Raw genomic sequence first — 24,949 nt, 5'->3', positions numbered from 1 at the left:
ACTCGGCCACATGCGCATAAGTCATAGGTGACGGGTGATGAATCTCACCGTCACCTAACCCATCACATTTTGACATTAATATTACAAATTCAAATTTAACATTAATATTACAAATTCAAATAACTTGAGACTTAAAATTCAAATTTGACATTAACATTAACAATTCAAATAACTTAAAAGTCAAATTTGACATTAATATTACAAATGTGACATTAATATTACAAATTTGACACTGAAATTCAAATTTGTCGTTTTTATGCTTTCTTTACGTGGATCCCTTCATTATGGTCAGGGTGGATGTATGGAGTTTCCTCGATCGGCAAAAGGCGTGGCACGACTGCAGTAGAAGAAGGGGGAATTTCATCGAATTGATTGAACTCCTCCTCATCAACGACGTTTGCAACTTCGATGATGCGTCTTTTCCCAGTGAGAACCACATGGGGTTTCTTCTTTGTTGTGTTAGTCACATAAAAGACTTGGCAAACATCTTTAGCGAGTACGAAGGGTTCAAACTTGTATCCGACATGTTTGAGATCAACCCTAGTGAACCCATACTTATCATTAATGATGCCAATTTGCCCCATGTACCCAACGGCACCGAAACAGGGCTACCTTGAATCCCAAGTAGTTCAGCTCCCAGATCTCCTCTATTTGACCGTAATATGTGCCCCTCTGCATGTCGTTGTCATAAGCATCTATACGGACACCACTGTTCTAATATATGCTCTTCTCATCTTGGGCAACCGTGTAAAATGTGTATCCGTTTATATCGTACCCTTGATATGTCATAATTGTGTATATAGGGCCCGATGCCAGTTTTGTTATCAGAGCACTTGTAGGAGTACTCGATTGTCTGATTCGATCTCGGAACCAAGTCGTGATCCTTTGCATATGTTGCCTCGCAACCCAAGCTTTGGTCTACCCTGGATTCTCTTCAAGCAGCATCTTGTGCTCATCGACATATGGGTACACTTTGCTCATTTATTGCAGCACGAGGAAATGAGCTTTGTCGTAAGCCTTTAGATCAGGAGTTATTGCCATCTTCCTCAGAACTCCCACACCTGCGAGCCTCCCCTCATGGCGAGACTTAGGCACGCCAATTGGGTTATTTGGGTCAATGTAATTAACAGACCACTCCAATGCCTCCTCCATCGCGTAACCCTGCACGATGCATCCCTCAGGAAAGGCTCGATTCCGTACGTACAACTTGAGAACGCCCATATATCTCTCGTATGGAAACATGTGATGCAGGAACATGGGGTCAAGGTAGTGTATCTCCTTCACAAGGTGAGCAGTGAGATGTACCATGATATCAAAAAAGGATGGTGGGAAATACACCTCAAGAATACATAGTCTCAACGTGTCTTCTTTCTAGCTCCTCCAGTGAGTTTGGATCGAGCACCTTTTGTTCAATTGTATTGAAGAAAAAGCACAAGCTCAGGATAGCCTCGCGAACCTTTATTGGGAGGATGTTCCTAATAGATATCGCAAGCAGTGATGTCATCATCACAAGGCAATCATGGGACTTCATCATGGCAAAATTCATTTTCAGCTCTTTCACCGAGACAAATCTTGCGATGTTGGACGAGTAACCAAAGGGAACTTTCACATTGTGCAAGAACTCGCAGAATTCTTTTTTTCCTTCCTGGAGAGAGTGATAGCTACTGGGGGTAGGTGTTTTCCTTTGTCCGTATCTTCTGCATGGAGCTCTGGCCTTAAGCCCATTTCTTCAAGGTCAGCTCGTGCGTTCTCATGATCCTTTCCTTTTCCCTTCATTTGGAGCAATGTACCGATCAGACTCTCGCAGATATTCTTCTTTACATGCATGTTATCGATAGAGTGGCGAACATCTAATTTTCCCAATACTCTAGATCTAATAGTATTGATTTCTTGTTCCACATTCCTAACTGTTCATCATCCTTAGAGGATTGATTTCGCTTACCAAGGACAACATTGATATTCTTAACCTAATTGTGGACATCTTCCCTGCTAAAATGCCTCAGAAGTAACGCTTTCTCCCTTGTGCCATCGAACTGCTTGTCCATGTTTCGGTACGGATGCTTCCTGGGAAGGAAACGTCGATGCCTCATGTACACTATTTTCTTTGAGTTGTTCAACCTCAAATTGCATATGTCATCTAAGAAATAGGGGCAAGCTTCACCTTTGTTTTGTTCTGATCTGACAAGTTATGAAGTGCTGACAAATCATTGATGGTGACGAACAACATGACGTGCAAGGTAAAGTACTCTTGCTTGTACTGATCCCAAACCTCGACGCCTTTTGACCAGAGTTTCTTAAGATAATCGACTAAAGGCCTAAGGTACACATCTATATTGTTGCCAGGTTGTTTCGGTCCTGATATCAAGATCGACAACATAATGTATTTTCGCTTTGTACAAAGCTAGGGTGGAAGATTGTAGATCGACAATACAATAGGCTAGGTGCTATGTGAGGTACTCATGTTACCGATTGGATTCATGCCATCTGTGCTCATAGCAAACCTAATATTTCTCAATTCTTCGGTGAACCAACCAAATATGGAATCAACAATTCGCCACTGAGCGGAATCTGCCGGGTGCCGTATCATTGCGTCGTTCTTACAACCCTCCTTATGCCAACGCACCAATTGTGCCTCCTTTCTATTGGCAAACAGATGCTTCAGACGGTGAATTATAGGAAAATACCGCACCACCTTCCTAGGAGCACCTGCCTTCGTCCTCGTCACCACCGTCATATCTACGCTTATATCAATGGGTTTCACACACGGAGCATTGATCCAGCTCTGCATACTCTCCATGAAACAAGATACAATCCTGCTTACATGCATGTATTTTTTCTATTTCCAGTCCTAAAGGACAAATTATCTTCTTCATGTCGTAGACGCCCTCGGGCACCAAGTTTTCCTCCGGTAGCATGTCCCTTAGCAGATCCAGCAATGCTTCAAAACTCTTGTCAGTCCAACCATGGGTTGCCTTCAACTTTAGAAGCTTTAGGTTCCCAAATATCTGCGTGTACTTCTCCTTACAGTTGGGATAAAGGGGCATCTTGGAATCCCGCACAAATTCCTGGAATTTAGCAAACTCACCATTGTTATACTCGTCATGCCGCTCGACATCCCGCACCATCTGGTCCACATTCTCCACAAAATCCTCAAGATCATTATCATTCAAACCTAATATATCCTCATCCCTGAGATCATGATCCATTTCACTGGGTGTAAGTCCTTGATCCACACTATCAGCATGGAGGGCCCGATCCATCTCTCCCTCGTTAAGGCCTTCTACGCCATGTTTGTTCCAACATGTATAATTCTCTTTAAATCCACGTATGACCAAGTGTGCATGGATATTGTTTGGTTTCAGGAACTTCTTTTCATTCCTGGAGTCGCGACACAGACAATACATTATCGTTTTACCACGATCTTTCAAATCCGCCAAGGCAGAACTCATGAAATGCTTCACCCCACTTAGGTACCGAACAAGTCCGGGTCTTGAGGTACATCCAACTTCTGTCCATCATCTACAATTAATATAAAAACATTCATTCTTCATTAACAATGACCTTAATTTCATGGTTAAGCACAGGATTAAAAATTCCCTACAAATACACTAGATCTGTGATATCTCGCGGTACATCGGGCAAATCTAATATCAAATCTAACATAAATACAACTCACTTGTTCTAAGATTTTGGATAAACATGCAAACCAGTCGATTACAACTCAAAGCACAACAAATCTACCAATTAGGGTTTAGAGGAGGAGGGGAAAGGAGGAGGAAAGGGGGAGATGCGAACCTTCAAAGGCCTAGCACCAATTCAAACTTCAAATCAATAAGATATTGGAGAATACTAGAGGAGCCGATGAAAATCGCCAGCTACTGTGCGGGTGGCACTATGCAGTAACTATTCGCCCGCACACTAGCTGGCCAGCTCTTAAAACAGAGTTGAGTAATAGGTGATGGGTGATAAGGTTACCAGTCACCTATTAAGAGTCATAAGTGACAGGTTGAATTATAAAGCGTCACTTATAATTGGCCCAGGGAGACCCGTCACCTTTACCAAGTTATAAGTGACAGGTCATAACATGACCCGTCACTTATTACTGTTGCAGGGTTATCCGTCACATATGATCAAGTCATAAGTGACGGGTTTAGCTATTACCCGTCACTAATGTTATTGGTGATGAGTAATATTATGACCCGTCACCTATTATCTGGTATCAGTGATGGGTCTATAAATGGGTGCGATCTGAGGTGATATAAGTGACGGGTCGCGTAATGACCCGTCACTAAACTGTGTCTCCTATGTCCGTTTTTCACGTATATTCCATGAATATTTGGAATATGGAAGTTGGTAAAGACTTAGTAAATAAATCAGTGAGATTATCACATGATTTAGTTTGCAAGATTTCTATCTTTCCATTATGATGATAGAACAATTTAGGAGCAATATGTTTGGTTATATTGCTCTTTATGTAACCTGTTTGCATTTAAGCAATGCATGCAGAATTATCTTTATAGATAATAGTTGATGATTCAATGGAACCAATACCATGTGATTGTTGTATGTGGTTTATCATTCTACGAAGTCACACACATGTATGTAATGTTTCAAAATGATAGGTGGAAGTAGTTATTAGAATCTGTTTGATGACTCCTATGATATGGCTATATCACCATGAAATCAGTCTTGATATGGTATTATGGGGATCAAATATAGCCAGAATCTAGATATCCCACTATGGTTATATTTTGATTTTTCTGATAAACTAGATCTTTGGTGCCATAAAGATATATGTGGATATCCTCTTTGACTCCCGCCTAATGGCATTATTAGAGCTGCGTTGTTTAAGCTAGCAAGTTATCTGCAAATACAATATTAGGTATGTTGCAATTTGCAAGATACATGAGCGTTTTTATGGAACTAAGATATAGAACTGTATGTTCAATATCTTTTCATCGTCAACCCAATGTATGAATTGATCTTGATTCATATTTAGGGATTGAATGACCATAAGTGTTTTGATGGATATGTTTGTTCAGTATCTTTGGATATTGGTGGACTGATAAATAAATATTCCTGAAGGAATATGCTCAAGTTGTAGACTTAAGCGGAATTTGGTTTAACCAAATCATTCATCTCAAATTCCATCTTTAAGATGATTACATACTTTTTTGTGCATGTTTTGGAGATGATACAAAATCCAATTGGGATTTCATTATGAACACACATATGTAATCGTCATGGTTGGAGTAACCCTTATGTGGAAGAAACTCATTTAATCAGTTGTACTACAATCAACTTAACTGCTTGAAGTCATGGAGTGACTTTAAGCTATACACAATATTTATATATATATATATATATATTGCAATTTGTATTTAGATTCAGAATACGAAGTCCATTAGGGACTTATATGTCCGAATCTATCCAATTCATTTGGTCTGCCAATGATACTGAATATGAGAACATAATTTCCACACATACCATAGGGTATGTAGCATCGTAATTAATGTTGGATCTCTGCGTGAACCCTTGTGCTATATGCATCGCTATTTCATCACCTTATGGAATGATAATCCATTTTACCTCCATAGGGAAGACATTGTGTTGTTGAGTGAATGCAATTCTCCTTAATTACCACCTTTGGTATGACTAAGTTAAGTGATGAAGCACTCTGCCTAGGACTTTTGGTTAGGATTCAATTGAAGGTGTATGGCAATTTTGAGGAGAAAATATATGTCGACAATTTGTAGTCTTTGCTATTGATTGATTCTATGGAATCAATATAGTTTGTGGAAATATTATCCTATTTAACTCCGTGTATTTCCCAAAACAATAGAGTTAGAGTGTTCCCATGACCCAGCGTCTGAATTTGTGTACACATTTGTGCTGAGCATTTGGATGCTGAACATCCATAGGCGTTTGGATAGTGAATATCCATAAGGTGTCTATCAACTTGGTGTTGATTTTCATTTACTGTCGTGGAGGAGGGATTCCTCTATTTCCTCGGTAGCTTGCAAGAAGCTTTATCCTTTGTGATCGTACTTCTCCCCCTCTTATTTTGATTTGGGAGTTGAGTAGTTTTGTTTGGTACGTCCACTCTTTCCAGCACATTCCTATTAGGAATATAGGATTTGGTGACACCTTTATAATGAGTAAAACGTATCTGGTAGATTATTTGTAATATATTGCAAATATAAGATGCTATGAATAATGGTTCAGATCTCTAGTACATGGATATGAGGACGAAATGTGAATGTGTATGACGTTCTCTTTTGATTCATGGCATTCTTTGTGGTATTACTTTCCCCCTAATACCGGGAATTGTCCTCAAAATGTTATGCGTCCAAGATAATTTTCTCTAATATTAATTATGCGAGCAATGAGTTTGGCATAATTTTGGTGCCTGATGTATAAGGACACATGTGGGACTATTTTGTAGATACATCAATCAGCATTGTAGAGTACCTAGATGGTCCATAATATTGCTGAATAGAGCCACATATATATTCTTGAAGGTGTTCAAGAAATTGGGTGGCACATTTTGAATTTTAAGGTAAGAGGGCCTTAAAATTAAATTCTCCGTGATAGATGTGGTGCATATAAATCTGAAGATTTTAGGAATACTATGACCAATAAAATTGTTAATAATTTTTCTCATCATTTATAAGGTAGAGTAAGTAAGGCAATCATGCCAAATCTTGATTTGATCAAGATAGAAAAATTATTTTGTACGCAATATGTGGTATGGGTTTGATGTATGTATAGTACAATCCAGATGGTATATACGGAAGTTTGCCATATCCGTTGATTAAGAGGAGAAATTCCTCTTTGTTGTCATCATGGGTTTCGATATGGGAACCATTCTGACGGATAATAACTTATAAGGTACGGGTTGAATCGAGAAACTATCGAGCATCATCAATTATGACTTGTGTACCCAAAGGGAGAGTAATCATGGCATGACCAAATTCAACAATCACTGCATCGTGTCTAGCGATTGTCAAAATATTTCCTTATCTCTTAGTAAGAGTTTGGAAATATTTTGGTTTCCCTAAGTATGGAATTTGTGCTATAGCTGTTCACAAGGCATATTTCCTCCATTGGATTGACTCCCGTAGAAATCTATATATATAATTGAAGAATTTGATATGAAATTCTTTATCAGATATATAGAATACATACATACTTTATGATAGTATCATAGTGTTGATACAATATTGTATTACAACATTTAATAGGATGTAGATAATATGTTATATAAGGAATTAGGAGACTAGTTAAGATCTCCAAACATGTCGCGCAAAGCAAATTTGACAAACATGTTTTCCATGTTCATGGGATCTTCTGGTTGTAGAAGAGTCTGGTTATTACTTGGCTCTTGTAGAACTTGTTGTGAACAACTATCCTTCTTGATGGAGTCAAGTTGAAGATTAAAGTATGCTTCAAATCTTTACCCTTGAGCAAGTCAGTTACATCCCACGGATTGTAAATATCGATCAACTAAATGTCTCAGGTTGCGGCATTTCTTAGTGGGGTGCTTGTAGTATCAACACTTGCGACAAATAATAGATTTGTCAAGTTTGGGTCTAGAAATACCTTTTTCCTGATCCGGTGCATATGGCTTCTGTTTTTTGTTGTGTTTGCATTTACCTCTAAAGTTCTTTGGATGGCGTCTAAAAGTGCCATTGAACTTGTTGTTATTCTGGATATTAGTATGTACTTCAGGTAAAGGAGCAGTGTCAATTGGACGCTACTGATGATTCCTTAGAAGGAATTCATCATGCTTTTTGGTCTGAAGTAATACATGGATAAATCAGAATAAACTTGGTATGAACAACATAAACATAATCTCTGACGGACTTAAAGTCCTGGAGTTGAAGATGTGTCAATTCATGATTTGTATCGGGCAGAATGACTGCCTACTACTGCTCATATCTGGTTTTGAGAGCTAGCTATAAAGTGGTCGAATTTTCTTCCATCAGGTACTCATATTTGAGATTCAGATGAATATGGTGCCTTATTATGTATAAAGCTCCATATTTTATTTGATCTGGTAGCGGTAGATCTTCCGCTTGGGGAGGTTTTGAGTGCCGCTACTATTCCACGGGACGCAAGACTGACCTTAACATCCATGTTCATGTTGGATAATTGTGACCGTCAAACGCGAGTTTATCGAACTCTTTGTCGGTCATTGTATCCTATATGGATTTGACCATAGATTTGATTAATTTACTGTATGTAAATTAAAAATTATCATGGTAATATTGTAATAATGATGCAAAATTTATAGAGTCATGTTGAGACTTGAATTACATAGTATAGAACTCAAATTATATAGCTAACACGTTGAACATAATCACCAAATATAGTGTAGATCTCTTAGTAGTAGGAGGCATAATCTGACAATTGTCAGTAGATACCTATGTTCCTATTACCTTGTATTACGCTCATTTAGAATAGAAGGTAATCACATAGAAGGTGATCATCAAAATGATGTAGACCTCTAATGTAGTGATTTAACACATTGACGGTAGTTACCAAAAATGGTGTAGACTGCACAGTAGTGGTGGATAATCTGCCAAAATGCAGTAGATGCCATAGTTCCACTACCTTGTGTTATGCGAAATTGAATATTTGGAGGGATACTTTGAAGGTAGTCATAATGTCAAAATAATATTATGTAGACCTCACAGTGATGGAGCATAATCTGCAAAGGTGCAGTAGATGCTTGATTCTATCACCTTGTGTTTCACAAATATTAAATTGAGGTAATCACTTAATTTGATTTTGCATTTGAATTCTGCTTGAATTAAGCATATTTGGGCGTAGGATCTCCTTGAGCTTAATTAAGGTGGATTAATATGTAATTTTGCAAGAAAATTCTCAATTACAAAATTAACACGATCGTTAATTTAACTGTATGTTATAGAGAATGCTTAATACCAAACACATCAAACATTACAAATTTTCCAGAAAATAGGGTCTAGAATGTTAAATTTTACATTAATAAATAACACAATGTACAATTACTGAAAATGCCGAGGTCTAAACATGAAAAGTATTGGACACATAGTACTATTTTGTTGGACTATTTTGCCATTTACTAGAAGTCCAGGGGTTTGTTGCAAAATAGCCAAGGCTTCGGTGAGGGGCTAAGACAACCTGGGCTACAACCCATGAAGTCTTTTAGCCCATGAGGCCCATTCGGGCTCCCCCCTCCCCGCTCTGTGTAAAGGAGGCAGTTGGCGGTTAGGGCACGCCGCCCCCCCCCCCCCCCCCCCCCTCTCAGTACGCAGCCGCCGCTGCCAGGGCGGGTCTTTCCGCCGCCATGGCTGTGCGCCACCGCTGGTCAGGTTCCGCGCCAACACTCAGGGAGAGCCGTCGCCGCGATGGGGAAGGGGCCGGCGCCAGGCTGTGCTATGGAGGCCGCCGGGTTGGCGGCTCTATGCGCTACCATGAGGGGAGGCCGTCACCGCCATCGTGGAGGCGAGGAAGGAGACCGCCTGAGAGCGGTTGCGCAGGAGTGCGGATGGTGAGGTGGCCGCCGGAGGGTGGAGGGGCGTGTCTGGCATTGTCAATTGGTAGATATAAGCTGCCGGAGGGCGGACCGCATCGCCGAATAGTCACCGATCGAGAAGGAGCAGGTAGTCCGGTGCCGTCGGCAATCCGTTGGATCCGGCGCCGCCGGATCTGGGCAGTGTGGCAAGCAGTCGTTGCCATGAGGGCAAGGTGTCACCAGCTCGGGTTGTGCCGGTCGCTGCCGGGATGGGAGAGCATCGGGCAGCCACCTGTTGAGTGAGCGCTGTCAGGAAGATGCGTGGCCGGGTGCCAACACTGCAACTGGAGGGAGGCGGCCGGTGTATGTGCCTCCATGGGGGCGGTAGTGCTGGCACTAGATGTGGTGCAGCAGCCACCTTTTCCATGAGGATGTGCCGCCAGCCTATGGCTGGGCTTACGGCTCGAAGCGCCGCTATGAAGTGGCAACCGGCCTTCAAGTAGTTCCATCACCGCCGGCCTTGCACCCCAAAGGAACACCGTCCCTGGAGGGGGTCACTGGAGTGCAGGGCAGCGGGCCGCCTCGGGAAGAGGCAACCATCGGAGGGCGGTACAGCCAACCGCCACCATATCCGTTGGCTGCGGGTGGTGTGGAAGTCGCTAGAGTGCAAACAATCACCTACTGACTGGATCCACGCCTACCATTGTTGCTGCAGAGAAGAGAAGGCGACGGTGTCCGAGTTGATGGCGTGACCGTGTACCGGTAGGTCGTGAAGTCGCCGTTAACCAAGGAGAAGGCGGCGAGGATGCATGGTGCGTTTACCATCTTGTGTTCAATGCCATGGTGATGTTGTCCATCGATGATTGTACTCGTGGCTGTGTGCTTCCTCTGCTCTTCTCCCCTATGTTATTTGGATGTGGCCGAGGCACAATCTCTTTTGTTCTTCCTTTGCGTCCTCTATTCCTCGCTGTTTTGCCTCGGTTGGCCGATCATCTGTGGATGAGCGTGCTGATGACATATTGCAGTAGAAAGTAGAACATAGTAGAGTAGATAGAAATGAAATTTTGTATTGATTCAGTGAAATGTTTACATATATATACATGATGAAGGAATGCCATTAGAGACATGTCTTTCTCCAATGAACACAATGAAAACGTATGAAGTCTCTTAACCAAGGGACATATCCCTTTGATAAAGACACCTTGTTGCTAATTGATCACTAACTGCAATCAAATTCTAATAGTATTCAATACTTGGAGGTAGTAAATCGAGCTATGTTTTTATTTGGGGGTTGGACGGACAAACGTCATTGTTGGGTAGTAAAATGAATTTTTTCTTATAAAGATAGATGATGAACTAAAAAACAATACTAAAAACTATCTATTTATAAAGCTATAATATGAATCAAGTGGATCGATTAGTTCTCAACTATGTTATTCTCAAACTTTTCCTGAGTCATGTGCCCATTGCACTACACAAGAGCTGGTGACCTATAAATCCAACATGTAGAGATCAAGCAGTTATAAGCTCCTCACAATACATTGCTAAACATTTAACAAGAAAAGATTTTCCACACTTAGGATAATACCAAGCATTTGTACGCGATCATATTCGTGTCAAGCTAAAGCAAAGGCGTGCATGCTCCGCGCGCCTAATGCTGGCGGCGTCCGGTTGCCGCTGCCGCTAGATTCTGGGCTGTGCCCTGCTCTCTGCTGCGGCGCACGGGCGCCGCTCATGCTCCAGCCCAAGTTCGCTGTCGACGTCGAGCCTCCACTGGGCGCCGCCGATCCGGACCGGCTCCGGGCGTGCGCCTTCGGAGCAGCCGGCGGGGTAATGCGGGCCTTGGCGCGCGCCGACTGTGTTGCCGCCATGTACCCTGGGATCGCCGGAGGACGGACAGGGTAGAGGTCCCTCGTGGGGCTCTTCCTCGGGCCCTCCATCTCGACTGTGTTCTCTGAGACACCGTCGGTGGCGGCATCGGTCACGTAGGACGTCTCGGCTGCGCCGTGCTGGTTGGCCTGCTCCTGAGCGTGCTGCTGCGGCTGAACGCGGGCGTTGCAGAGCTCCAGCCAGTGCCAGCCGGCGTTGCGCTCATCCTTCTGTTCCAACTCGTCAAGCTGCATAATCTACGGGTTATCACAGCGGTCGAAGCTACTAGGAAATGAATGCGTTGAACATTTTCAATCTCAAAAGGCGATTTTTCGAACAAAACGATGCTGTCGAACCTGCTGCTGATGCTGGAATCCGTATGCATAGGAAGGGGCATGCGCACCCTCGCCCCAGGCCGCCTCGGTGTTGTCGTGCCGACGCAACATGCCATCGGTCCGGACGGCGTCCCTCGTTTCCTTCACGAAAGATCTCACGTTGCTGCGCCGTTGAGAAGCCTCCACCTGTGTCGGCGTCTCATGGTCGTGCAAGTGCAACGTCTTGGCTTCGTCCAAGCCGATGCGGTCGTGTCCGAAAGAGCGCCTGCCGCCGTGCTGTAGCGGGAGGCCGTGCCTGGGGACGAGAAGTCTGGGATGGCGCTGGGCGTCGGGCCGGCCGCCGCGCCTGCCGACGTGGGGGGAGGTGAGTCGTCGGGCGCGGATGCGGGCCTGCGCACGGACGAGGGCCTGCATGCAGCGCATGGTAAGGTGGACCTGGCGCCGCACCTGGTGGCCGCGCACCAGCGCCTGCAACCGCACCAACCCACGCAGAGCGCGCAGGGCTCGCCTCGCCTGCGGGCAAGAATTGTAGTTAGCAACCATAGTATCTGGAGTATCGGGTAATAATACGTTTTTTTTTACAAATGCCCGTTCTAATGCATCATTGAGGGAAATATTCTAGCCCACTGATAATACTAAGAGGACGTCGTCAAGAACTTCTTCAGAGCTCTCAAACTCTGAACTCCCTACAGAAGCTAAGACTTTCGGAGGTTATGAAACCCTCAGGCCACTGCCTCTCAAGATAGGGGAAGAAGCTAGCATTCGGAGAGAATATTAGTAAAAGAAGAACAACAAAGGCAATTGGCCTGACACGAGGTGACCGGCAGTTAATATTGGTGCAAGTGGTGGCCATCCTGACCTCCCAATGCAAGTGGAGGTCACTCTGACACCCAGGACAGTGCGGCGCCGCAATTAATAACCGGTTGGGTACCGCGTCCCTAGGGCCACTTACACTACTGTATTTACCATAGTAGATAATATCTTCTAAGCAGGGTAAAAGTATTCTACCTAGATCCGGGCTGTGCGATTTGGCTCGTGCTAGGTCTCGGTGGTGTAGTGATAGCTTGTATCACTATCTCTATAAGGATATACCTATATATTTACATCTTAAATGGCACTATAAATACAGACACTTGGCCACTAGATCAGGAGACTTAATCTTTTTTACTATCAACACGTTTTTCATTATCCCTCATCTGTACTTCTTCTCCAAGATTGAATCTCCTCTCTAGAAGAGACTCTCACCGCACTTTATTTGTGGAAGATATTTTCTGTTCCGCCAACAGTGCGTCGTCCGTGGGAACCTGAATATAGAAGTACAAGGGGAGGTAGGACACCACGAAAAACCACCAAGGCGCTAGCCCAAGCAGTCGTTTCCATCACCACACCCATGCAAATGTATGCATGGCAACCGTGACCGGGCACACTGTGTGCACCCACCGGCTTTGCAGCTAGGTAGAATGGCGACCATCTGGCCACCGCCGACCCAATAGCTTGGGTTGGCACGGAGGCCCAAGCCGACGCAGAGACGTTCCAACAGTGGTGCAGCAAGGACCCCGTCGCACCCTAGGGGGTTATGGCTGAGGCCAGAGCCAGATAGGCTGCCTTGCAATGGTTCTGGGTGCTCGAGCCCAGGGGCACTCTTGCGTGGGCCCCGCCCCTAGATGCCTCCTTTGACGACGCCCAGAGCACCTTTGTCGAGCTAGTGTCCTCTGATAGACTAGTCTCTCGACGACCCCGACAGCCTCCCCGCGTGGAAGCAGGCTCTGGGGAGATCACCGGCACGGGGGGCACAGATCCTGTCGACATTCTTGGCGCTGACCACAAGCTCCGGAACCACCAAAAGGGTACTGATGCATCCTGTACAAACCCAGACGTTGCCACAATATAGATAGTTGCAGAACCCTCATAGATTTTCGGGAAGATTACATCAAGAGGCAGACGGGACGCTCGACAAGGGAAAAAAGCTGGTGACAGGTGACCCAGGGGTCGTAAGCCTGCAGCGGGTCGCCAGATGGGCGGTCGGGCCTTACCGAGCCTCCCTCGTCCCTCTATGCTGCCCTGGCTCCGCCGCCAATTGTGCAATACCCCAGCAATGAGGACTGAGTCATGAAAAATCCCTAGCCATAAACAGAGTCTAGCAAGCCTCCAACGTAGGGCCCCCCGCCTGAGCCTCCTAAGTGGTTGGGCCCCCGACTTGCCACCCCCGTTGGGTTCGACACTAATGGTATTGGCCGTGGTGAAGAGGTGCAAGGCTCTGGCAATAGGGCTCTGAGTGCTCCAGGTGCCCACACAACCCAGACCCTTCAGCAGGCAGCCCAGGCCAAAGAAGCCGACCCTTCCACCGCCTTCGACCTTACTGTGTAGGCCTCATTTCGGCAAAGGTACGCCCGCTTATGGCCACCTAGCAATAGCTTACCTAGCTAGTTAGTAATTATACAACAAAGTCAATGTACTCTGAAAGTAGCTAGCTTATCTGATTGAAAGTCTCTACGACAGATAGCTGCTAGGTATTAACAGGATACCTAAGACTTAAGTTATATCTCTGTTCAACAATAAATAGTAAAACCTAAGTTATATCTACAATCAAAACTTAATTTATACCTTCGCTGAAAATAATTCATAGCGATTAAAAACCTCCCCACTGATGTCTTAGCCTCGGTGGCGGAGACATTTTAAAAACCTCCCCACCGATGGCTTAGCCTCAGTGGCGGAGACGTCTTCAAAACCTCCCACCGAAGGCCTAGCCTCAGTGACAAAGATATCTTAAAAACCTCCCCACCGATGGCTTAGCCTCGGTGACAGAGACATCTTAAAAACCTCCTCACTGATGTCATAGCCTTGGTGGTGAGTACATCTTAAAAACCTCCTCACCAATGGCATAGCCTCAGTGGCGGTGACATCTTAAAAGCCTCCCCACCAATGGCTTAGCCTCGATGGCGGTGACATCTTAAAAACCTCCTCATCGATGGGCTAGCCTCAGTGATGGAAACATCTTATAAAACCTCCCCACCGATGGCTTAGCCTCGATGGCGGGGAAATCTTAAAAACCTCCCCCACCAATGGCATGGCCTCAGTAGCGGAGATACCTTAAAAACCCTCCAACAAGTCGTAGGCAAAAGCCCCGATGCTGTAAAGGTACAGAAAACCCTCTGACATATCGTAGGCATAAACCGCGATGCTGTAGAGGTACTGAAAACCCTCCGACAGGTCGTAGGCGTAAGCCCCGATGTCGTAGACGTACAAAGGAACCCTCCGGTAGGTTGTAGGCGTAAACCCCAATATCGTAGAGGTACAAAGAAACCCTCCGGCAGGTCATAGGCGAAAGTCCCGATGCTGTAGAGGTACTAAAAACCCTCTAACAGGTCATAGATGTAAGCCCCTATGTCGTAGAGGTATAAAGAAACCCTCCGGCAGGTCATAAATGAAAGCTCCAATGCTGTAGAGGTACTGAAAACCCTCCGACATATCATAGGTGAAAACTCTGATGTTGTAGAGGTATAAAAAAACCCTCCGGCAGGTCGTAGGCGGAAGCCCCGATGCCCTAGAGGTACCAAAAACCCTCTAACAGGTCGTACACGTAAGCCCTAGTGTCGTAGAGGTACAAAGAAACCATCCGGCAGGTCGTAGGCGAAAGCCCCGATGCCGTAGAGGTACTGGAAACCCTCCGACAGGTCGTAAGCCTAAGTCCCGATGTTGTAGAGGTACTAAAAACCCTCGTACAGGTCATAAGCAAAAGCCCCGATACCGAAGAGGTACTGCAAACCCTTCGACAGGTCGTTGGTGTAAGCCACGATGTCGTAGAGGTAGAAAACCCTCGGACAGGTCGTAGGCGTAAACCTCGATGTTGTAGAGGTACAAAGAAACCCTTCGGCAGGTCGAAGGCATAAGACCCGATGATGTAGAGGTACGGAAAACCCTCTGGCAAGTTGAAGGCATAGCATTGATGTCATAAAGGCAGGAAACCCTCTAGTAACTTAAAGGCACTGGCCGAGTACCAAAGAGGTCACCTCAGCCATACCATCAGCTTCAGCTCTGACAAAACTTCCACCAGGCTCCGGATGGCCCCCCTCCAGTGCCTTGCTACGGCTAAGGATCGAGGGGCCGCGGATTGCCTCCCTCAGCCTAGCCATCGGCTTCACCTCCGGTAATCACCACTGGGCTCCGGATGGCCCTGCCTCCGGAGCATCGCCACGGCTAAGGGCCGAGGGGGTAGTGAACTACTGCCCTCGGCATAGCCATCGGCTTCACCTCCAGTGACCACCGGTGGGCTCCGAATAGCCCTGCCTCCAGAGCCTCGTCACGGCTAAGGGCCGAGGGGGTTACGGACTACCTCCCTCAGCCTAGCCTCAGCTTCACCTCCAGCAACAGCTATTGGGCTCCGGATGGCCCTGCCTCCGGAGCCTCGCCACGGCTAAGGGCCGAGGGGGTCGCAGATTGCTTTCCTCGACCTAGCTATCGGCTTCACCTCTGGCAACTTCCGCTAGGCTCTAGATGGCCCTGCCTTCGAAGCCTCGCCACGGCTAAGCGTCAAGGGGGTTGCAGACTGCCTCCCTTCGCCTAGCCATCGGCTAAGGACCGAGGAATCGTGGACTGCCTCTCTCGACCTAGCCATCGGCTTCACCTTTGGCAACCCCCGCTGGGCTCTGGATGGCCTTGCCTCCAGAGCCTCGCCACAGCTTAGGGCCGAGGGGGTCACAGACTGTCTCCCTTGGTCTAGCCATCGGCTTCACCTCCTCCAACTATCGTTGGGCTCCGAATAGATTGCTTTGAGTTGGAAATATGGAACAAATTTGGAGAGGAGCATGTACTGGTATCGGATAGAAGAATGTTTGTATCATGCTGGAACCTAGTGGCGGCTAGGGCTGAGGGGGTCACAAACTGCCTCTCTTAGCCTTAATTGTCGGCTTCGCCTCCACTGCCACTAGGCTCTGAAACTACCTCACCTTCGTCAAAGAACTCATCTCATGGCCCCACTATCGGCTACACCTCCTCCGCCAGGAACGACAAGGTCATTATCCCCTGCCAAAGGCGTCGGGGTCTAAACCCTCCACACGTCGATGACACTTATCTCGGTTGCGTTGAGGTCTAAACCTGTGTAAGACTTCGTCGCTCCAGTCGCCCCTAAAGAACTAAAAAAAAATACCTACAATCGTACTCTCCGGCCGCTAATAACCACTACGTGTGAGGGTGCCTGGGAAGGTGAGGCACTAGAGCTTAGGTGCAAACACAAAAAAAACATGTCTAGCTGCATGCCCGGAGGAGCGCCATACACTTTGATAAAAGAAAACTGACCCAAGGACTTAGTTATATTAATAAATTTCACATCCAAAAATGCTTACATGCCTTCCTGAGTTCCTAGTATTTGGACTACTCAGGACCAAAAGCACTGACAAAAGATGGGGAAGAAAACTACAAGCCCTAACAACAACGCATGAAGCGGCGTATACGCCTCATCTGCATCCTACCGCTGCGGAAGCTGATGCAGTAACCAGCTTATGCGCTATCAGAGGACGAGGATGAGGACGAAGAGGACTCCTCCACGGCCTTCTCTCCCTCCAATTTGGCCTCCTTCTTCTCCGCCTAAGCTACTTCCTTCTTTGCTTCTGCCTTCTCTTCCTCATCGATCTCCTTCTCCAAAGATATCAGTCGACCTCCTCTCCATCGACCGAGATATAGATAATCTCGACTGGAGCGACCAATCGAACTAGAGATCGAGACAGAGTGGCAGGGGGTAGCTCTCTCTGCAAGGATGGAAGCACGATGGTTGCTAGCTCCAACCTTGCAAGCATGCCCATGGCGTCGCTCGCCCCCGGAGGCACCACGACAAGCGGAACTAGCGCCGGCACCAGAGGTGACCCCGCCCTAGTCAAGCCAGTCAAAATCATCGACATCTTCGACGATGAGGAGGAGGAGGATGCCATGATCAAGCTAAAGAAGAATCGCTCCCTTAAGTAATGAAGGATCAATTGGGCAGACCCCAGCTTTTAGAGCCAGGTCAATCGTTTGCGTACGCCTAGGGAAGGAAATGGAACCACCACGGGTGTCATCCGGCAGCCTTCCCAATTATTATTCTGAGGGGCCGTGGACACATCTCGATCAAATCCGCGTGCACGCATCAACTCCCTGCACCAGCATCCTAGTTTTTTGCATACACATCCCGTCGCATTTATTATTTGAATCCCTTTCGGTGCATGCAAGGGCAACCGGCACAAGATCCCAGGAGAACTAGCACATAAAAAACCCTGTCAGATGCACTGATGTTACAACGAGTCATTAAGTACTTGTGTCACAAAACGGGGAGATTATCTTGCGTCTGCATACAATCTCCATTATGACGGTTCAAATGGCGAAAAGGCTAGCCATCAGAGAAGCTAAAGATAGCTTCTCTGACCACCGCAGGGCTTCAAACAGCCTTCAACTCCAACGCCTCTACGCCTTCGGCTTCAACATGGGCTCTGTAGTGCATTGCCTCCGTTTGAACCTCGACGGCCTTCGGTTCCAACGCCTCTATGCCTCCAGCCTCAGTATGGGTTCCGGAGCGCATTGCCTCTGTTAGAACCTCGACGGCCTTCGGCTCCAATGCCTCTACGCATCCAGCCTCAGCATGAGCTCTGGAATGCATTGCCTCCATTCAAACCTCAACAGCCTTTGGCTCCAACACCTCTACGCCTTCGGCCTTAGCATGGGCTCCGGAGCGTATTGCCTCCATTCGAACCTCGACAGCCTTTGGCTCCAACACCTCTATGCCTCCGGCCTCTGCATGGGCTCTAGAGCGCATTGCCTCCATTCGAACCTCGACGGCCTTCGGTTCCAATGCCTCTACTCCTCCGGCCTTAGCACGAGCTTCAGAGTGCATTGCCTCCATACGAACCTCAACGGACTTCGGCTACGATGCCTTTGCACCTTCGGCCTCAGCATGGGCCCCGGAGTTTGTTGCCTCCATTCAAACCCAAATAGCCTTTGACTCCAACGCCTCTGCGTCTTTGGCCTCAGCATGGGCTCCGGAGCGCATTGCCACTGTTCGAACCTCTATGGCCTTCGGCACCAACATCTATGGCCTCAGCATGGGCTCTGGAGTGCATTGCTTCTGTTCGAACCCCGACGGCTTTCGTCTCCAACATCTACTATGCCTTCGACCTCAACATAGGCTCTGGTGCACGTAGATCCCAGCAAACCCTCATGGCCCTTCACTCCGACATCGGCTCAACCTCAGGCGACCCCCGTTGGGCTCCGGACTGCATCATCCCCGCCGAGCTTCAGATAAACCAAGTCAATATCTTCGACTCTCGTCATTGGGCTTTGGACCATATAGTTTCCTCTTGGTTACATCATCTCCATCTGGCTTCGTCATCATTGCTTACGGTCATCACCGAGAGGCTCTTCAATGGCTAGAAGTTATATTAGGATATCCTGACTATTAGGCTGGGCTGAAGCTAGTTCCTTCTACATCTGCTCGCCCCTCCACACCTTGGGGCCAGCAGATGAGGGGGTATAGTTGGGGGAAATATCACAGCCCACAGATAATACTAAGGGGACGCCGTCAAGAGCTTCTCCGGAGCTCTCGGGCTCCGGACTCCCTGCAGAAGCTAAGGTTTTCGGAGGCCGTGAACTCCTCAGGCCACCGCCTCTCGAGACAGGGGAAGAAGCTGGCCTGCGGAGAGAATATCAGCAAAAGGAGAACACCAAAGGCAATTGGCATGACACGAAGTGATCGACAGTTAATGCTGATGCAAGTGGTGACCACACTGACCTTCCGATGCAAGTGGAGGCCACTCTGATACCCAGGACAGTGCGGCGCCATAATTAACGACCGGTTGGGTACCGTGTCCCTAGGGCCACTTACACTATTGTATTTGTCATAGTAGATAATATCTTCTGAGCCGGATAAAAGTATTCTACCTAGACCCGAACTGTGCAATTCGGCCAGCCCTAGGTCCCGGTGGTATAGTGATAGCTTGTATCACTATCTTTGTAAGGGTATATCTGTGTATTTATACCCTAAATGACACTATAAATACAGACCCTTGGTCACCAGACCAGGGGATCCAATCTTTTTTACTATCAACACGTTTTTTATTTTCCCTCATCCCCACTTGTTCTCCAAGCTTGAATCTCCTCTCTAGAAGAGACTCTCGCCACACTTTGTTCGTGGAAAACATCTTCTCTACCACCAACACGTATTGTTCAAGTGCACTTCGTGATACAGAATTTACCATTATTAGAATAGAAAACAGTATCATATATTGAGTGCACGACAGAAGAACAATACGCAGAGATAACTAGGAACCAATGGGCGACACCGTAGACCAAGAACACTCAGCAAAATGACCAGAACCATATTGCTTTCTTTGGACGACATAATCACGAATTCAGTAGGCAACTGGGATGGCACTGCATTTTACTTAGGGACTATCTTTCTCTGTTGCCTGGAAGTTTTCCCTCGGCAGCCGTAGAAAAAGAACCCAGATTAATGGCGCCAAGGGCATCCTCAGTGCTAAGCGAGATAGGGTGAGGACGCACTGAATATTTTGAGTGATGTGCGACTGTACTGGGAAAAATACATTATGCATCTAAGGCATCAGATCGTGATCCAACATCATGGGCTTGCATTCCTCATGCTCCTTCCTCCAGATGCTTTCTTCCTCCCCAACTCCCTCTTCTTTCTATCGCATGTCCTTGTGTCGTCCTCCTCACTACTTTGTCTCCAACGTCGGCTTCTACCACCGGATCCGTCACCATCATCCTCTGTCGTGCAAACCTAGGGTTGCAAGGCCGTTTCTTTACCTACCCCGCCTCAGCATCATCCTCTCGCCGCCTGTGGTGCCGGTGGCATCATTGCCGTCACGCCGCACCACCAGGTAGCTGCCCACCACCTGTTCGGCCTCCGCCATAGGCTCACCTCTAAACCTGGTAGTATCAAAGCCCTAAAACCCCAAAAACTCGCAACGCTAACCATAGTGCCTGCCAACGACTATAATAATATTAAAAAAATTCAGTCGCATGTTGGTGCGGGGAATATGATATTTTAATAAGTCAAAAGAACATCAATCACCTTCCCTTCCATACTGTCTCGTGTTCGCATGCCTCTGAATATAGTATCGAATCTAGAGTTTTTGAGTTCGAAACCACACTGACGCAACTCAAATAAAAATTATTGCCCACTACTATTCCAGTTTGAGGCCTCGATCTGTGAACCTACTCGTAAGGGGCAAGTGAATTTTCCTTCTTTCTTCACGGCTTAACTTTTCGGTTCAACTTGTACTTTCACGCACGGTGTAGGTGCCCCAAGATTTCTAAATGTTTCTTGTGGTATATTCAATGAATGTGTCGTTGAAGGTCACGGGGCTCATATCAGTGACACTAACAAATCACGGGGCACTGCAAACTTAAGAGTGTTAAGGTTCTTGGTGCCTGTGGTAGCTGTAAAGGTGATGTCATCATTCAAAAAAATACTCTAGCAGCAAGTACAATTTACTCATCGCGAAAACGCAAATGTGACGAAGGAAAGGGTTAATTGTTATATCCTTAAAACCATGACCCGTAAGCAATTAATGGGGATGTTCGGTAGAAAATGTCTCTGGACGTGGTATCTTAACACACTGGCCTGATCTGTTTAATACCTCTAAAATGATGCATTACTTTAATCTCTTCTACTCCCTCTGTTAGTAAATTATTGACGTTTGGACATCGACATGGTCTCCAAAACGTTTGAAATGTCAGCCTAAATCGGAATCAAAGCTCTCGTTTCAATTTTCAAACTTTTCTTCGAAACAATTGCATTTTTGTAAAAAAAAAAAATTACGTACCAAGTATCCCCGGTAGAACGCCTGGATGCGCACGGCGGCTCGCTCCTCCCTGCTGCTTGCCCTCCCGCGCGCGGTGGCCATCCTCACCACCTTCGACGCCGCCGTCGCTGCTGCCATGCCACGGCGCACCCTCCTGGCGCCCGCCACCTCCCCGTGGTCCTCCCGCTCCGTCCACGCCGCTGCACCGCTGCCCTCATTCGTCACCTCCGGCGAAGTCTCAGCTGCCGGGAAGTGCTCCACAGAGACTATCTCTGCCGCCTCGCCACCGCCCGCGGCGGTCTCAGCTTCGCCTCCCCTCTGCAGATCCACGTATATCAACAGTGTTAATTACTGGAAACCACATGCATACCAACGACTACCATCAAACAGTGTCAAAAACCGCCATGCATGTCCGGACTACTGTGCGTACCTTCTTGGCGTGGCGCAGGAGGTCCTTGGAGGGCTTGAAGACCTTCCGGACGGTAGCCAGCCACCCGGCGCCGGCGCCGGTGGGCTTCTTGGCCATGTACGGACGACTAGTAGGTATGTGCGTATTTGTGCGTGCTTCTGTGGTAGCTAGTTGCCTAGCTCGAATGGTCGATCAATGGAGTACGGGTGTGAGTTGCTTTACGGGGGAGGGAGAGGTGAGAGGGTGGCGGCAATAACTGCAGCGGCGCCAGAGTGCCGTGAGGGAGCCGGTGCCACTACTCCATACGGGCCCTTTCCCCTTTAACATGTGTGTCACGGGGGCCGCGCAGCATGCGACTATGCGAGTGCTGCGTGCAACAGCGCCGCTTTGGAAACAAAAGGAATGAATATTAATCTGAAAATTCAGAGAAAATCGCACCGTGTGTTGCTGTATTTGTTACGCATAACGTAAGTTTTCAGAGATGTTTCCCTTATTCTCGCTTTTCCATTAGCAAATGATACTCGAATCCAGATATATAGAGAAATTTTAAGGTGGTCTAAAATTAATACGAGCCCATGGAGAGGAAGCCAGAGCTGTACCGCGATGCCTTGGAGAGCCTAGCCCAGAAGATTGACTCCTCCCTGAGCACATCAAGTCCCAGCTGAGTGCCACGTTCCGGCGGTACAAACAAGGGCACGGCAGTGACATCGACGAGGTATCAATGTACCATGAGATCATGAACAGTTGATCACACCAACCAAACACAATAGATTTGTCAAAGCTGTAAGCGATCTGCGAAAGTTCTCGTTAAAAGAACCGATGCTGAACTGGATTGGTTTGTTGCTTGATTCAGGATATCACCATGCACAGCAGCAGCCAGTTTGCAAAGATGCCCAGGAGCGCCATCTGGTGCTTGGCATCGCCTGAGAAGCACTTTGCAGAGATAAATAATTTCAACCTTGCGTTTAATAGCCACATCAAAGTGCCCAATGTTATTCAACAGGGTTTCTTTTTTCTTTTTTTAACCATAAAAAACACAACTGATCTAGAAGGAACTAAGTAGCGCTACAAATAAGAAATAGGTACACAAATTTAAACCAAACAGGGCTTGAACTTTGATGGTCTGGACATACATCTATACCCTTAACCTACTGAGCTAGGCTAAAGTCCTTCAACATGGTTTATTTTGGTCTCATGATACTTGATAGCATATTCTTTGTTCGTCAGGTTATTAGATACTCGAATCTAGGACTTGAACAGATGAGTACACAATTACCAGGCCGATTGTATCCCAGGCTGAGATTGACATGAAGATCAAAGAAGAATAAATGAGGGAGGACCGAAAGAAACCTCTCTCTTGCGCCCCCCCCCCCCTCTCCTATCCCTCTGCAACACACACGCTTTGTTGGTGCTCTCTGAGTTAGCAGCAGCTCACTACCTAGGACATCAATGAGAGTTCACGGGGGCTCTGACGATGAATAGGCAATTTTCGAGACTTGGGCTCTGGCAATGAATAGGCAATTCACTTGGGCTCTGGCGATCCGGGCGGCCCGCCGGCACCATGCTCAGGTGGCGGCTGAGATCGTTGCAGGAAGGGATGCTGCTGAGGAGGGGAAGCTTAGAAGGGCGCGGGAGGAGTTGGCTCGCATGCATTCGGTGATCCCTTTGATGCCGTGCAAGCCGTGTGAGGCGAAGAATTGCCTGGTGGGAACCTCATCATTGCCTTCGCAATAGGTCGATGTTGCTTCCTTGACATGTCCTATCGCGGGTTCTATGGCGTCTACGGCAGCAAACACGATCCAGGCTGTTCGTGTGACGACGAGTGCGAGTGCCTCGATGTGGCCATGGTCAGGTCCACTTCCACGGGTGAGGGTCTTTCCGGTGCGAACCTTGGATGATGTGATGCCGTCAATGCCTCTGCAGGGAGGTCGCCAGAGCAAAGTTCCTATCTCCGGTCAGATTTCTGGGCTTGCAGATCCACAATTTTCGCGTGTTCGAATTTCAAATCACGAAACTAAATTACCGTATGGGCTTCAAGACTCTGGTGGGCTGGCATGGCCTCCAATTGGGCCAACCAAAATCTAGGTTTATCCTTGCTATGGTCTCAGCTGTTCCTTCGCCCTAAACCTAATTGGATAGGAACTACCTCTGGCGATCAATGATCTTTCGCTAGGGCTCTCAGTGAAGGTGCAATGGCTGGCAATGGACGATCCAGTGGAGGCTACGGTGGAGCAGGAGGCGGTGGTTACAGACATCGATCTTGTGGTGGTGCAGGTGGCGGAGGTTCTGGTGCAGGTATTGGCAATGGATCAGGTGAAGGTGCAGGCGGTGCAAGGGGCTACGGCGGCTGAGGATCAGGTCCTGTATGGGGTGGCAAATTGAGGCCTCCCCGTTTCTCCTTCCCTCGAGCGCTGGGACGCCAAAATGCTGCTGGTCGATCGAAGAACAGAAGTGGTGGTGGCGGATGTGGCTGGGGCACTGGCCGGGGCAATCAGGTCCCCCCTCCAAATGCTACGCTGAACCTACTGCCCAATCGTGCTAATGATACTGCAAATCAAATTTAGGCTGCTGAGAACCAAAGCAAAATACATATCATGGAGAAGGGTGAAGGCTCGAGAGCAGACAAGGGCAAGAAGAAGATGGTGATATGCTGCACAATTTGTGAGGAGGAACATTTTACTCCTTAGTGTCCTTTGCTTCAAACTTAGAAACCAACTGCAACCTTCTGTGGTTTTGCTAATGATGGTCTTGGTTTTTTCAAATCCCCTATGATGGGATTATTAAAACACAAAAGAAAGAAGCAGCAACTGCTTTCAATCAAATCAAGCAAGGCAATGTTCCAGCTGAACTTGTCAAGACAGAGATGGCCCGTCTCATTCCGGTGAAATGGCTGTGGATGGTACAAGAGTATGGGAAGGGTGCTTATATCGTTCCTTTTTCATGCCAAGTTGAGTTACAGCGATTGGTAGCAATAAAGGAGATCAAGACCCGGAATGAAGAGGGGGTGATGATAGTTGAAGAATGGAACCAGAAGATCGAGCCACGG

The 24,949-nt window shown here is 47.0% G+C and overlaps 1 protein-coding gene across 1 annotated transcript; it reads right to left on the bottom strand.

Moving 5' to 3' along the window:
- Positions 1–10,892: 10,892 nt before the first annotated feature.
- On the bottom strand, positions 10,893–22,176 carry LOC133923416 (protein IQ-DOMAIN 21-like). Its single transcript, XM_062368726.1, has 4 exons — positions 21,925–22,176; positions 21,516–21,812; positions 11,728–12,219; positions 10,893–11,619 (listed from the first exon to the last, which is right to left on the bottom strand). The coding sequence occupies exons 1-4, from the start codon at positions 22,018–22,020 to the stop codon at positions 11,119–11,121; spliced, it is 1,386 nt and encodes a 461-aa protein (XP_062224710.1). The 5' UTR covers positions 22,021–22,176; the 3' UTR covers positions 10,893–11,118.
- Positions 22,177–24,949: the final 2,773 nt, after the last annotated feature.

Source organism: Phragmites australis, chromosome 7 (genome assembly GCF_958298935.1).
Source record: "Phragmites australis chromosome 7, lpPhrAust1.1, whole genome shotgun sequence".
Taxonomy (NCBI): domain Eukaryota; kingdom Viridiplantae; phylum Streptophyta; class Magnoliopsida; order Poales; family Poaceae; genus Phragmites; species Phragmites australis.
This window is presented reverse-complemented; position numbering and strand designations above follow the sequence as displayed.